The 14,160-nt window shown below is 40.1% G+C and overlaps 1 protein-coding gene and 1 long non-coding RNA gene across 2 annotated transcripts in view; one reads left to right on the forward strand and one right to left on the reverse strand.

The window, feature by feature from the left end:
* CA3 (carbonic anhydrase 3) lies at positions 1-10,973 on the forward strand. The gene is made up of 7 exons (XM_027610689.1): positions 1-141; positions 955-1,152; positions 3,514-3,632; positions 5,591-5,683; positions 6,716-6,778; positions 8,234-8,389; positions 10,006-10,973. Exons 1-7 carry the CDS (start codon positions 108-110, stop codon positions 10,123-10,125), a joined length of 783 nt encoding a protein of 260 aa, XP_027466490.1. The 5' UTR covers positions 1-107; the 3' UTR covers positions 10,126-10,973.
* LOC113932149 overlaps positions 8,402-14,160 on the reverse strand; it is a 16,335-nt gene continuing 10,576 nt past the window's right edge. Inside the window, exon 3 of the long non-coding RNA XR_003522959.1 lies at positions 8,402-9,589. This is a non-coding gene — a long non-coding RNA (uncharacterized LOC113932149). The remainder of the gene's footprint in view (positions 9,590-14,160) is intronic.

The raw sequence follows: 14,160 nt of genomic DNA on the forward strand, positions 1-14,160 counted from the left end.
GGCCATGCAGTGTGTGGGGGACCTATATAAAAGGCGGGGGCTCGCAGGGACGCTGCACGACCCCGGGGAGAGAAGTCAGCTGCGGTCCAGTAACTACAAAGACTACCATGGCCAAGGAGTGGGGCTACGCCAGCCACAACGGTGAGTCTGAGCAGCCGCCCACCCGCCCCCGCCCCCGCCCCCCCCCACTCTGGTCCGGGATGGAGCCAGAGGATCCCCTGGCATTGCACAGAAAGTGGGCAACTCTAGGGAGTGCGTGGGGAAATATGGGCGGAGGAGTCGATGGAAACTAACATTTACTGAGCACTTACCAAGTGCCAAAAGCTGCTGACCCTTTTACCTTTATCTCATTTAGTTCTCTCTGGTATGGAGCCGTTATTACTTGCGCTGGAGGAAACTGAAGTGCAGAGAGAGGCTGGGTAACTTGCCCAAGATCACACTGCCTCTGACTGAGAAGTCAGACCACCCAGGTCCAGTTCTGATTGTCCCTTACTCCAAGATCCTGGGCAAGTGCTTAACCTCTCTGAGTCCAGTGTTGGTTTAAGAATCCTTGCTCTGCCTGCTGGCTTCTGCCTAACCCATAGTAAACAAACAAACAAACAAATAGGGGTGTGCTTTGAAAACCTCATGTGGTCAGTGTTATTTATTCCAGTGATATGGTGGAAGATAGCATTGGTAAAACGTGTGATGAAGTGCATTTCAAAAATTAGCTTTTGAGGCTATATTCTTGAGCAAGCAGGGGGGAATACACTGAGTTAAATATAATTTCTAGGTACACTATTAACGAAACTATGAAAAGGTCTTAAATACTAAGCCTTGTGCTGCCTAAACTGATATCCAAGACCTTTTCATAATCACTGACTAGCCTCCATGTATTTTGCTGATTTAGTCGATTAGAAAGAGGGCTTGGAATGTGCCACCAAATAAATAAATCCCCTCAACTTGATTTCCTAGGTCCTGACCATTGGCATGAACTTTATCCCATTGCCAAGGGAGACAACCAGTCGCCCATCGAACTGCATACTAAAGACATCAAGCACGACCCTTCTCTGCTGCCATGGTCAGCATCTTATGATCCTGCCTCTTGCAAGACCATCCTGAACAATGGGAAGACCTGCAGGGTTGTGTTTGATGATACCTATGATAGGTCAAGTAAGTATGACACTTAGGTAGAGGCACATGGACATTTTCAATGCCCATATTGGCAAAAATGAGGTTGATGGCCCAGTAACAGAATTAGTGGTAAGATGGGTCACTTCATCTCTGAAAATGGAGACGACATTCTGTTTTGCTCTTGTCATGAAGAATTATATTTATGCATGGAATAGGAAATACCTCACTCTCAAACCTTAGTCAACTTTGCTGCTGCAAAATGGGCCCATGGCCAAGCCAATAGTTGGCATTGCGTTCTTTTTTTTTTCTCTTTATTTGAGAGAGAGAGACAGCGAGAGAGAGCACAAGTGGGGAGGAGAAGGAGAAGCAGGGTCCCCGCCCAACAGGGAGCCCCATGTGGGGCTCGATCCCAGGACCCCAAGACCACGACCCGAGCCGAAGGCAACCGCCCAACCAACTGAGCCACCCAGGCACCCAGGCAATGCGTTCTTGAAATGCAGCTTGATAGGGTGGTGATGGCAATGAGTCCAAATGAGTGTCCTTTTGGATGGCCTACACCTGAGGTCATTGACCACAGTCTGGAGAGCAAGGCTCCCATTCCCATGGGTGGCAGAGATTCCATTCTACAAAGCAAGGAACATGGCAAAGAAACAAAGTAGGCACTTTCTCCCTGTGGTGTGTGGGTGGGGCCCAGTCCAGGGGAGAGGATAAGGTCATTATGTGAGTCAGGAACATTGCCTTCAATGCTTTAGTGGGGTTCATCTGATTAATCCTTTTGGTGAGTGTTTTTGAAGTTCCTGACAATTTTGTGAGTAGTGATTTGTGTGCCATGAAAATGAAAAATCACATGTTCCAAAAACTCTATTTTACTACACTATTAAGCAAATCAATGAAATAAAAACAGGCTACTTAGAAATACTTTATTTCAAAGTAAATGAAGTAAGAAAGAATCTACCTTTTAATATTTTGGTGCTTGATGTACAATAATACTTTTTCTTATAACCACATTTGTAAAAAGGGTTAAAATTATCCTTACTGATGTACATAAATAAATATCCTCAATGATGTTAGAGGAAAGAGCAATAGTGTCATGATTCCTACCTACTAGGAGGCTCCAAATAATGGGTATCAGAAGTTTATATTTTCTTAAACCATTATTTCATACTGCTATTACTTTTTTCCCCTTCTCCATTTAAATCAAGTTCCATTCTGAAGGATAAACAACAAAATTAAACAGTACCTATTATGTGGAACCACATGAAAACACCATTTCTGTAAGCAAAAGTGGTGAAATATTGACTATTCCATATGAGTTATCCTAATCAATTGGACTCCTATGTCCAGAGAGTAACTGTTCTAGTGCTTGGACAGGAAAAATGCTATGAATCAAACCACTTATTTCTACATGACTAAGCTCATCCGAGTCTAGCTCTATTGTTTTAGATTTACATTATGTGGCTTCCAGTGTGCCATTTCAGCTCCAAGAATTGGTCAATCCTTTCTAGAATAGCTACTTTGAATTCTATTTTGATCTTTCTTATGTTGCTAGATCTTGATTTGGGTTTTTTTGCATAATTTCCAGTGTCTTGCAGAAAATATTTGAACCTCTAAATCATTCCTCAGGTGAATGAAGTGAGATCAAAGTAATGTGTTGTGGTGAGGTATTTGGGCAAAAAAACTCAAAAATTAATGCCACTGAGAATTACGTAGTTTGGCTGTCCACATTGATTGATTCCTTGGGAAATTTCTGAATTTTCCTTTTTGTCTTATTCAGATAGACACAGTTTATGTTAAATGTGAATGAGAGTAGTCTTAAAGAAAAGTGGAGCTGGAAGCAAGACATGGAGAAGGAATTCACATTTGCTCAGTGATTGGTGTGCTGGGCAGTGTGATGAACACTTTAAAGTCCTTAATCTCATTTAATCCTCACGGCAGCTCTGAAAGGTTGATATTATTATCACCTTCATTGAGATGCAAAAACAGGTTCAGAGAAGTTTAGCAACTTGCCTGAGATCACACAATTAGCTAGGATTTGAACCTACATCAGTCTGGCTCTCAACCGTCCTGTTCTTCCCACCGCACCACACAACAGACTCATTTGTTGACTGTCTACATCCTTATTGCCCATCTTTTGTTTTAACTTTATTGTCATAAATGTTAAATTGACATTTTACACATAATAAAACAAGCAAACAAAACAAGACAGAAAAGAGAATTCATTTATTTTGATATATCCCAAGACTTTGTGGGAAAGAGACCAGTGTGCTTGAGAGCAGTATATCCACCCAGCAGACTGACTACCTTTGCCCATCGAACTTTGGCTGTAAGAGCACTTGTTTAAGGTAGGACTCTGTAAGTGAAGCATGAGTTCACTGTTGACCCAGCTTCTCTGAATCACAGTGCTGAGGGGTGGTCCTCTCACTGGACCCTATCGACTTCGCCAGTTTCATCTTCACTGGGGCGCCTCTGATGATCATGGCTCTGAGCACACCGTGGATGGAGTCAAGTATGCAGCAGAGGTAGGAGCAACTGTCTCCCAAAGTGAAAACTGAAAAGTGAAAAATAACAACAAAATAGCATCCACTGCCCTTCCTTCAAGCCTGAGGTTGTGAAAAGACCTGGAGTAGTTTTAGCATAAGCTGAAGCTGCCAAACAGTCTAGGCTGGATGGTTAAGAGAGTGTAGATGAGTTGGTGTCACGCATGAAAATTTTCAAGGTTATATTAAGAAATTGGAGAGCAGTTTAATAATGAAAAAAAAAAAAGGCCAAGTTCCTGAATGGAACAGAAAAAGATAAGGATAGCTAGCATTCATGAGGTGCTTACAAATATTAACTCATCTGATCCTCTCAGCAACTCTATGAGATAGTTTACAGATGAGGAAACTGAGGCACAGGAAAGTTACATGACAAAGTTACAGAGCTGAAGAGTGCTAAGCCTGGTGCTCTACCTTATGTAGATGGGCTTTAGAATCTACCATCCCTTTTTAAAAGTTTATTTATTTATTTGAGGGGGGGGGGCGGCAGAGGGAGAGAATCCTGAAGCGGACTCCCCGCTGAGCGGGGAGCCCAACAAGGGACAAGGGGCTCCATCCCAGGACCCTGAGATCATAACCTGAGCCAAACCAAAAGCTAGCTGGCTGCCTAACTGACTGATCCACCCAGGCGCCCCCAGAATCTATCATCTTGTCCAGTGCCCTCAACTGCCTCTTTTATAAGAATGTAAGGCTCTAAAAATAGCCTTTAGTAATTCTGGCTAATGCTTGTGTTCTAGTCTCTTAATGAAGGGTGTGTATATGTATGTGTGCATGATTATATATATATGTATATATTTACACACACACACACATAGATGAATAGGTAAATACGGATACATCTACAATTTAATATGAGCAAATACTACTGTCTCAGTTAACCCATTAAAGAAAAGCATGGTTTGTAGCTCCGATCAAGGCAGCAAATTACAAGGAAATAAGACAAGCCTTCCACATATTGTTTTTGTAAGGCTATAAGGGGTGACAAATGCCCGAGAGGTGAGGATCATTCCATTTTTACGGGCACAGTCTTCCATGGGTAAGCTCTGGCCAACACAGGAGCCAACACGGGAGCTGGGACGGAAACTTGGAGGCACTGCGGACACTCTCTTGGGCAGAATCCTTAGGCAGCTTAATTGTTGGTTAAACTGAACTCTGGGAGACCCAAAGTACTTCACTATGATCATTCCATTTCTCCACAGCCCATCAGAAGGTCAGTGACAGGATAAGTAAATTATTGAGAATGCCTTCTAGACAACTTCCCCCTGAAAATGGGGAAAGTTTAGTGTATTTCTTACAACTGTGGGCACGGCTTGTCATTTGGCCTTTACACATGGGATGATCTCAACACTTTTGGTCTTGAATACAATATTTTTAACTGCTCTGAACTCTTGTATTCCCTTACCATTCTGTGTAACTCGATATGGGAAATTTGACTAATTTAACTGGTGCCTATGTTTTAAATTAAGATAAGGTTCCCACCAGGTTGTTGAACACTGCCTGGACTAAAAGGAGGTAGATATGAAAATATGAAAATGCCCAAGAAATTTCCTATTTTTTGTTCCCCCCACTTCCTAATTAATTGTAACTTTAGAATGTTATCAGCTTCTTGCTTATAGCTCTGTGTTTCACTCTTTGATTTGTTAGAAAAGGGAGTGATGTTGCACAAAACTAAAATAAATATTTTGAATTAGTTTAACCAAAGTTCAACTTCTACTCATTGCTTATTATAAATTTCTAAACCTACTTATAATAATTTTATACACTTTTTATTTAAACCATTAAAAATTTTACCAAAATATTGCATGTTGATATTTAGAACTCTATCGACTTCCTATGAGAGTGTTCAGCAACTTTAGTAAAATTATTGGATTTATTGTGAATAATTTTATACTTATTTTCTTACTCTAGAAATGTACCTCATAACCTGTATTCTATGGTTTCAGCTTCATTTGGTTCACTGGAATCCAAAGTATAACACTTTCGGAGAAGCTCTCAAGCAACCTGACGGGATAGCTGTGGTTGGCATTTTTCTGAAGGTGAGGTAAAAATTGGCCATCTTCTTTCAAAATTTAGTTCCTTGTCAATGGTTAGAATGGCATGTGTCTCCCTCCTTCCTTTTATTTAAAGGGGAGAGAGGAATGAATTTCATTATTCATTCAACTGATCAAGACATTTCTGGGAAGATCAGCTCAAAATATTTAGCTCTCCCTCAAAAGTGTACCTTTTGCCATACTTCAGTCCCCCTAACACTTCTAAATTCTCTCAAGAATGAATGTGTGGGCCTGTGGAGGGGCCATAGAGACAAAGCCTTGGAAGGAGCTTATTGTGGTGGTGGGGAGGGCAAAAGCAGCCTTGTTTCATTATCCTTTCCTGTTACTCTACCTCAGTTGCACTGGAAACCAGAAAAGCTGATGTTGGAAACCGCTGGGATGCCAAGTCCCTGGCTGGACATCCCTTCAGCTCAGAGTGGCTACCACTCACATGATCTCAGGCTAAGACAGCACATGGAATGTGTGTGTTGTTGGGCCAGCTTCGGTTTAAAGTGGACTTAGTGTCATTAACACATGAATTTAGTGGTAACATAATCTAGATTTTTAAGCCAGAGGTGAAAATCTAGCTTCTTTCTTTTTGAATGACCTAATTTGTTTTATGTCCTGAGTTCATTGGGTCGTTTTTAGTGATTGAATGCAATGCAACAGGAAGTGGAGTGGGTCTATGCCGGGAAGACAGTAGATATAGCTTTGCATACATTGAATCCATCCTAGCTTGAGTTCTATAAAAAAGAAAAAAAAAAAAGTAGACTGCCGAGAAGGTCGAGGACATAGAAATAAATCAACGTATAATTTTGTGGTTTTGTACTTCAGAGGCCTGGAGTCTAAATTTAGTTCAGAAAATATATACCCTAAAATCTTGAAGGAGAAATAAACTTATGTTTTTGCTTAGTACCAGATAGTCTGGCAGATTTATAAACACTAGTTGCGGATGGATGGATCAAAGTTAGTTTTCAAGACAATCGTAGATTATGGAGAAGGGAAAAATGTAACCATCGGTTTTCGATTTTCTGACAGATAGGACGTGAGAAAGGCGAGTTCCAGCTGCTTCTTGACAACCTGGACAAAATTAAGACAAAGGTAAAAATAAATCACGTTCCTGCCTAGAACATAAAGCAGGGTATGGCAGTTTTTTATTATTACATTTTCTTTCTTTCTTTTTTTTAAAGACTTTATTTATTTATTTGTCAGAGAGAGAGAGGGCACAAGCAGGGGGAGGGGCAGAGGGAGAAGCAGGCTCCCCGCCGAGCAGGAGCCCAATGCGGGGCTCGATCCCAGGACCCTGGGATCACACCCTGAGCGGAAGGCAGACGCTTAACTGACTGAGCCACCCAGGTGCCCCAAGCTAGGCAATTCTGGGGAATAATTATTTTTTTAAGATTTTATTTATTTATTTGACAGAGAGAGAGACACAGAGAGAGAGGGAAAACAAGCAGGGGGAGTGGGAGAGGGAGAAGCAGACTCCTCGCTGAACAGGGAGCGTGATGCGGGGCTTGATGCGGGGCTCGATCCCAGGACCCTGGGATCATGACCTGAGCCGAAGGCAGACGCTTAATGACTGAGCCACCCAGGCGCCCCTATTATTACATTTTCAAGTGCATTTGTTCCACCCAAAGTCTGTTACTAAGTCTGATGAATATGCTAAGCATATGTATACAAACAAATGTTATTATATCCGTATGGCTTATAATTTTTAGTGCAATTTTACATACATCACCTTATTAAATTCTCAGTCTGTCAGATAATGACTTTCTTAGTGAAGTGGATGTAAGAGAAGTTGAATGGTCACCCCCTGCCCCCCAACAGACACACACACACACACACACACACACACACGCATACATGCATGCACACACTTGCAGAAGTACTAAATATTTGGGTCCTGGTGTTGCCCTTTCTCTCCTGGGTGACACCTACATATTTTAAATCTTAACAGTAGAATCTTCTAATTAACAGACTCATTTTCATTGCCTTTGGAACTGTTCTAATCAAATGCTATTAAGTTTTACCATCAGAGAAAGTATTCCAAATATAATATTCAAGCGAGCCTGTTTTTTTTTTTATCATTGAGAACGTAAGCATTAACTTAATATGAAATATTTCTGTTACAGTTAAGTGTGAGTTTTCTTCTTTTTCTTGAGAAGTGAGGAATTATAGTTCTACTGACAGATAATAGGGAATAAAATGTTACAACAACTGTGCCAAAGTCATAATATAAACCGGCTTCCCCTCTTTGACCTTTATTTCTGAAAGGCATGAACTTTGTTTAAAAGTTCCATTTTCCTGGGGCGCCTGGGTGGCTCAGTCAGTGAAGCGTCCCACTCGTGATGTCAGCTCAGGTCTTGATCTCAGGGTCTTGAGTTCAAGCCCCAAGCTGGGCTCCACACTGGGCGTGGAGGCTACCAAATAATAATAATAATAATAATGCTGTTTTCTTTATTGCATTTGAAATCCATTCTTGCAAAATGGTGAGACCCTTGGGGTGGGCAGTGTGAGTGCGTCTGTTGATTGGGCCTGTGCCCTGCTCTCTCCCAGGGCAAGGAGGCGCCCTTCACACATTTCGACCCATCCTGTCTGTTCCCCACCTGCCGGGACTACTGGACCTACCACGGCTCCTTCACCACACCGCCCTGTGAGGAGTGCATCGTGTGGCTCCTGCTGAAGGAGCCCATCACCGTGAGCTCCGACCAGGTAAATGGCAGCTCCAGGCAGAGCCTTGAGAACATGCTAACTTCCATCGCTGAGTGGCTGTATAAGATACAGATGCTAAATGGAAAATGTACAGCGGCTACAAGGATGCTTACAGACCAGCTCTATGACTAGGCATTTCCGAGTTTGCTCAGGTTAATTATAGTCAGTTTGTTCAACTTTCTAAAACTTGGCTCCCAAAAGTACCAGGATAAACACAGATCATTTAATGGTGGTTGTGACACTGAACAAGGACTGAGTTTATGCTCTAAAAACACTTAAGGGTTTAGATTATTAATATGAGTTTGCCTTTGTTAATTTGGAGCTCCCTCAACTACTAAGTACCGGTTAGGAGATTGTAAATACAGGCCTGGGGAGAAGGATACTAATGGAAGGGATTTAACATCCTTGTGAGCTGTATGCAATTTTTCCAGTTCTACAGAAATGTAAGTTGTGGCTCCGAAAGGTTAGTAGTTGTCCATGATCACCCAGCCAAATGCAGGAGCTGAGATTTCAATGTCTGTCTGCTTCCAACACCTCTTCACTCCTTTGCTCAGGCTTTTGTTCTTAGTGTTCATCTAAAGAATGTCCTTGCAACATTCATCAAAGAGACTTTCAAGGAAAGACTGGGAAAAAATAAGTAGGCAGTGATATGGAGAAGAACAAATTAAAGCAAGCAGACAACACAGAAACTCACACAATAGATCATGGATGTCTACTTTAATAGTAAAGTAGTTTATCAGTACATTTCCCTTACTTAAGACAAAAGTTTTCATATTTCTGCCAGTTACAGACTCAAGTATATACGATCTCTTTTGTCAAAAGATCAGATTTAATGGTCAGGTTCACTCATATACATATTCTGAAAGAGGAATGAAATTTTCTTCTTAAGGAGAAAGCTAAAAACATTTTCATGTAGAAATACAGTACTGACGACAGTTTCCTAAATTCTTCTCCCTTAAGAAAAAAAAATCTTTAAAAATGTTCTTGAAATTTTAAATATAGCATGACTAATTTCTTTGCGTTCTTTAAAAAAGAAAAGACTCCATAAACGTATACAACGAAGAGCCAATTATGCTTATTATTTGCGCTGATATTGTCATCCCCTCCTACATAAAGTATATGCTTCATACTGACCCGTCAAATTAAAATAATTGCTTCAGAATTCAGGAGGAAACACTTGGACCAGAGGGCATGGTGATCCTATATAAAATGAAGAAAAGAAAAGTGTTTTTACAAATACAGAAAAGGCTTCTATTATGCAGGAGCTGGTAGCCAGATAACTCTGGACCAACAGGTTTTGTGGTTTGTCTTGTTTTAAAAGCCAGAAATTTCTGGGCGCCTGGGTGGCTCAGTTGGTTGGGCGACTGCCTTCGGCTCGGGTCATGATCCTGGAGTCCCGGGATCGAGTCCCACGTCGGGCTCCCTGCTCGGCGGGGAGTCTGCTTCTCCCTCTGACTCTCCTCCCTCTCATGCTCTCTGTCTCTCATTCTCTCTCTCTCTCAAATAAATAAATAGAATCTTTAAAAAAAATATTAAAAGCCAGAAATTTCTGTCACGTACAAATATGTGCACTTGGTCTGAATGTCACGCTGACAGTCTTCCCTTGCCCCTTGCAGATGGCAAAGCTGCGGAGCCTCTTCTCCAGCGCTGAGAACGAGCCCCCAGTGCCCCTTGTGGGGAACTGGCGTCCTCCGCAGCCGATCAAGGGCAGGGTGGTGAAAGCCTCCTTCAAATGAGGCCGCTGGAGCTTGCCCTCTTCAGGAAAGGAAACCTGCCATTGGAGAGCTTGGTTCCTTGTCTCCTTTTGGTGCTCCTTACTCCAAGTATATTTCAGCTTTCCACACTGAGCAACGAATGCAAGAGTGCAATAATCGACAAACCAAAGTTACTTTTGACAAGATGTAATATGAAAGCTTTTGGCCTTTGTAATAATCATCCTCCCTAAAAAAAGTAGCATTGTTAGTAAGGTTTCAAAGAAGAAACAAGTGGGAGAGTAAAGATATAGAAAAATGGGTATTGGGCACCATTTTTCTGTCTTCTTAAATTTCACAGAACTTCAGTTTTACTATTTTCATATTTTGAGTTGTCCATTTTAAATAATGAGTAATTCTATATGTAGGAGTAGATGCTTATGAAGATCATAGAGCAATTAAACATAAGCCAGAAATTAAAATGACTATGCACACCAAGCAATGAAATGATGCGTTTTAACCCTTAAATAAAACCAATAAGAGGTCCATTATTTATTACAATTCTAGTTACTGTAGAGATTACCTGGTTTTGATTATCGATGAAAGGAAAACACATTCAACCAGGAGCTTAAAAAATGTGATCCGGTATTTGAAATTCTTCTTCATAAAGATCGCTAACTTTATCCTAACATTTTTCTTTACCTGAAGGAGGGCCATTTATTTTTAATTTTACTACTTTTCTCTTTGCATGCTTATTAAATAAAAATTGCCTCTGATATCTTTCTAATTTGAGGGTAGAATAATTCCTAGAACATAAAGGATTTAATGACTGCACTTGAAGTAAAAGCAGTTGTATTGATCGTCAAAACTAATAAAGACATGAATGAGAAAAATCGTGTTGTGTTTTTTAGGGAAGAAAACGGTCATAAATGACAAACATGGACTAAAACTAAGAATGACAAAATTTGTTTTCATAACTGAAGGGTGATGATGACAAACTCAGGTTCTGATTTTAATTGGATGTTACATTCCTCACGGAATGGCTAAGAGTCAGTGAGGGCCCTCAGAGAAAATCACAGACGAGAAGAGGAATGTATGGCCATATATTTGAGAGTGTGGACTAGTTTCCAGAAGCCTCGAAGTTGGTTTAGGATTCTGGGGTCCATACCGGCACCATACCATGATTGCTACTTAGGGGCATGGAATCAAGTCAAACTGTAGCTTTTACATCTTTATTTTTTTAAATGTGCATTGGGATAATCCTAGTCTAACACTACAAAAGCCCATACATTGAGACCTTCAAAACATTTAATATGTTTAGACATAAAGACTAATTTTGTAGTTAGTGGCTTTGATATGTCTTTCATCACATCACTGGTTAATATACTAACTTACCTTAGAAAATGACAGCAATAATTTCATCACCCTAAGGAATGAAAATGGTATTGGGTCAGGAGACTCCTGTGATGCTGGAAGTCAAGTCAGGCGACAAAGCCCTAGGACACTCAAGTTATTTAATAGATTACCACTTGGGCGAAGTAAAACCAGGTTGGTCAGTGCCAAGTGGATGTGTTAATTAAATCCCTTGAAATTAGGAGGTGTGGAGCTTTCATCAATTAGTGGTAATACACAAGCTGATTCTCTCAGGGTACTTACTTAGTAATGCTTAAAGCACTGTAAAAATGCATCCAACATACACTCTGTGTAGGAGAGGAACATATAACTTAACACCAGCTACAGTGGTCCTTACTCAAGAACACAGGCTACACAAGGCTGGAACTGTTTTAAGGGAAAAAGTTCCAATCAAGAACGGCTATCTCCCTCGACCATGAGTTCCATGAGGGCACAGATGTGAATCTTATAAACTGAAATTCCCCTTATTGCCCTAGTAGTGTGTCTGGCACTTAATAAGCACTCAATAAATATCTGGTGAATAAATGATGTGATGAACACAGATGACCCCAGGACAAATACTCATCTTCTTGAACAACCAATTACTCTACATAATTAAGACTAATACTGGCTTTTTTGCTCATCTTACTTAGTTTAGACTTCCTTGGGAAATGTTTTCTTTAGCTTCAGATGACTGCTTCCCTGTTGGAACATATTTTCCCCTCCAATCCGAGTTATTGTCAAAGCTCACAATTATCACCCAACTTAAAACTTCCAATTTCTCCCTGCACTCAAAATGCTGAGTTATTATACACGCTCATTAGAATATTGAAACCACACATATGTCCTTATTCAGTGGAGGGATCATTTTCACGATCACGCATAAGACTCCAAACAATTGCACTTCTGACACACGCAGCCTACACGGGAGACATGGCTAGGAGCTGTGCTGAACGTGTTTCGGCACCTGCCAACTTTTGTTCTTTAGGATGTAACCATCATAGATATTTTTAAACTTCAACACAGAACAGAAACTAATTCGAATTAAGTGTGTCAGTATTCAGATAATTCTATCCTTAAAAGTCTATGAATGGCATATAATCAATAAGAATTTACTGAATATAAGGTACTGTTAGATTTGAGAGTGCAAATATATTATAATCCTACCCCTTTAACGGGGAGACAATATACTTATGAAAAGGTAAATATTCATGACCACTGATCCAAAACTCTTTATATGCAATCAGTGAATATTTACATAGGTGAACGGGAAGTGTTCCACATAGGACATGTAGGTTTCAGCATCTAACTGTACTCATTTATGTAATCAAATAAATATGGGTGAAATTGATCAGCTATTATCTGGCTTGTATACATGTAAAAAGTTGCCACAAATAAAATTGTTCTAAAACAAATACCTGTAGTCCAAAACCACATCAGAGACCGCACATAAATAAATTAGATTTTAGTTTCTCTTCTAACACCTTCTTATTTGATATTAAAGAGGAATTCTGGATATGAGTAAAAATATTATCTTAGTAGAGGAAGAGCAAGTGAGAAGAGGTAAGAATGAAAACTGGGGCATTTAGGGCGCAGTTGGTTAGACGTCGGACTCTTGGTTTCGGCTCAGGTCCTGATCAGTGTGATGGGATAATCTGGCTCACACTTGGGATTCTCTCCCTCTTCCCTCGGCCCCTCCTCCCACTCACTCTCTCTCGAATAAAGAGATAAATCTTACAAATAATGAAAACTGTAAAAAAAAAAAGAGAGAACTGTAAAAATTTTCAGATTTAATGTATGAAAATTTAATGATTTTTAAAAACTATCCCTAAACTAGCGCTTACAGATTTAAAATGAAAACGAGAAGGCAAAATTATGTTCGTATTTAATTTTCATTTGGGTCACTAGATGGCAGCAAAACAATTACAAAAATGACGATGAAATGAAAAGCCAGGCTGTTAGGTGCGGAGCAATGAGAGGTTTTGTTTGTTTGCTTGTTTTTTAAAACCCAGAACACTCCTTTTCCTTTTCTCAATGTTTAATGTTAACCATTAATATCTATCTACAAAAGAAAAGATGGTGAGGGATTCTTATTTTTGAGCATTTTCATAGCCAAAAGTGAGGCCTTAGAGATTAGAGTTTAGTAGTTGTTGAACCAAAATTTAAATAAATGAGAGGCAAGCATTTTATAGCCCTGTTCAGTCTTCTGGAGGCCTGGGGGCAAGTCACACAACTCTTGCTGTATATGTACTCTCGGGCAAGTTATTTTCTCTGGCCTCAATCTCCTCATCTGTGAATAGGAATGATAATGATACTTGCTCAGAGGGTTGTTTTTTGTTTTTTGTTTTTTAAGAATTAGATGAGTTAGTACATGTAACTTCTTAGAATAGTTATTGTAGCATGTACTAAAACTCTCAATAGGAATTAATTCTCTCCTGAAAACTAATTTTACTTTAACCAGGAAAAACTCTAATGGCTTATTTGATACCTAAAATCATGTTTTTTTCTTTATGTATCTATTAGTAACATCATGAATTCACATCTTAATTCAGATGATGGTAAAGGAGGTACTGTAAGGGCTCCCCTAGTGGATTTCTGTCTGTGCTTGGCATTGACAATGACAATAACTCTTACCCTATACTAGGCAGCAGAAAATCAAGAGGTGGTCATGTTAGAAACCAGCATGAT

This window comes from Zalophus californianus, chromosome 4 (genome assembly GCF_009762305.2).
Source record: "Zalophus californianus isolate mZalCal1 chromosome 4, mZalCal1.pri.v2, whole genome shotgun sequence".
NCBI lineage: Eukaryota > Metazoa > Chordata > Mammalia > Carnivora > Otariidae > Zalophus > Zalophus californianus.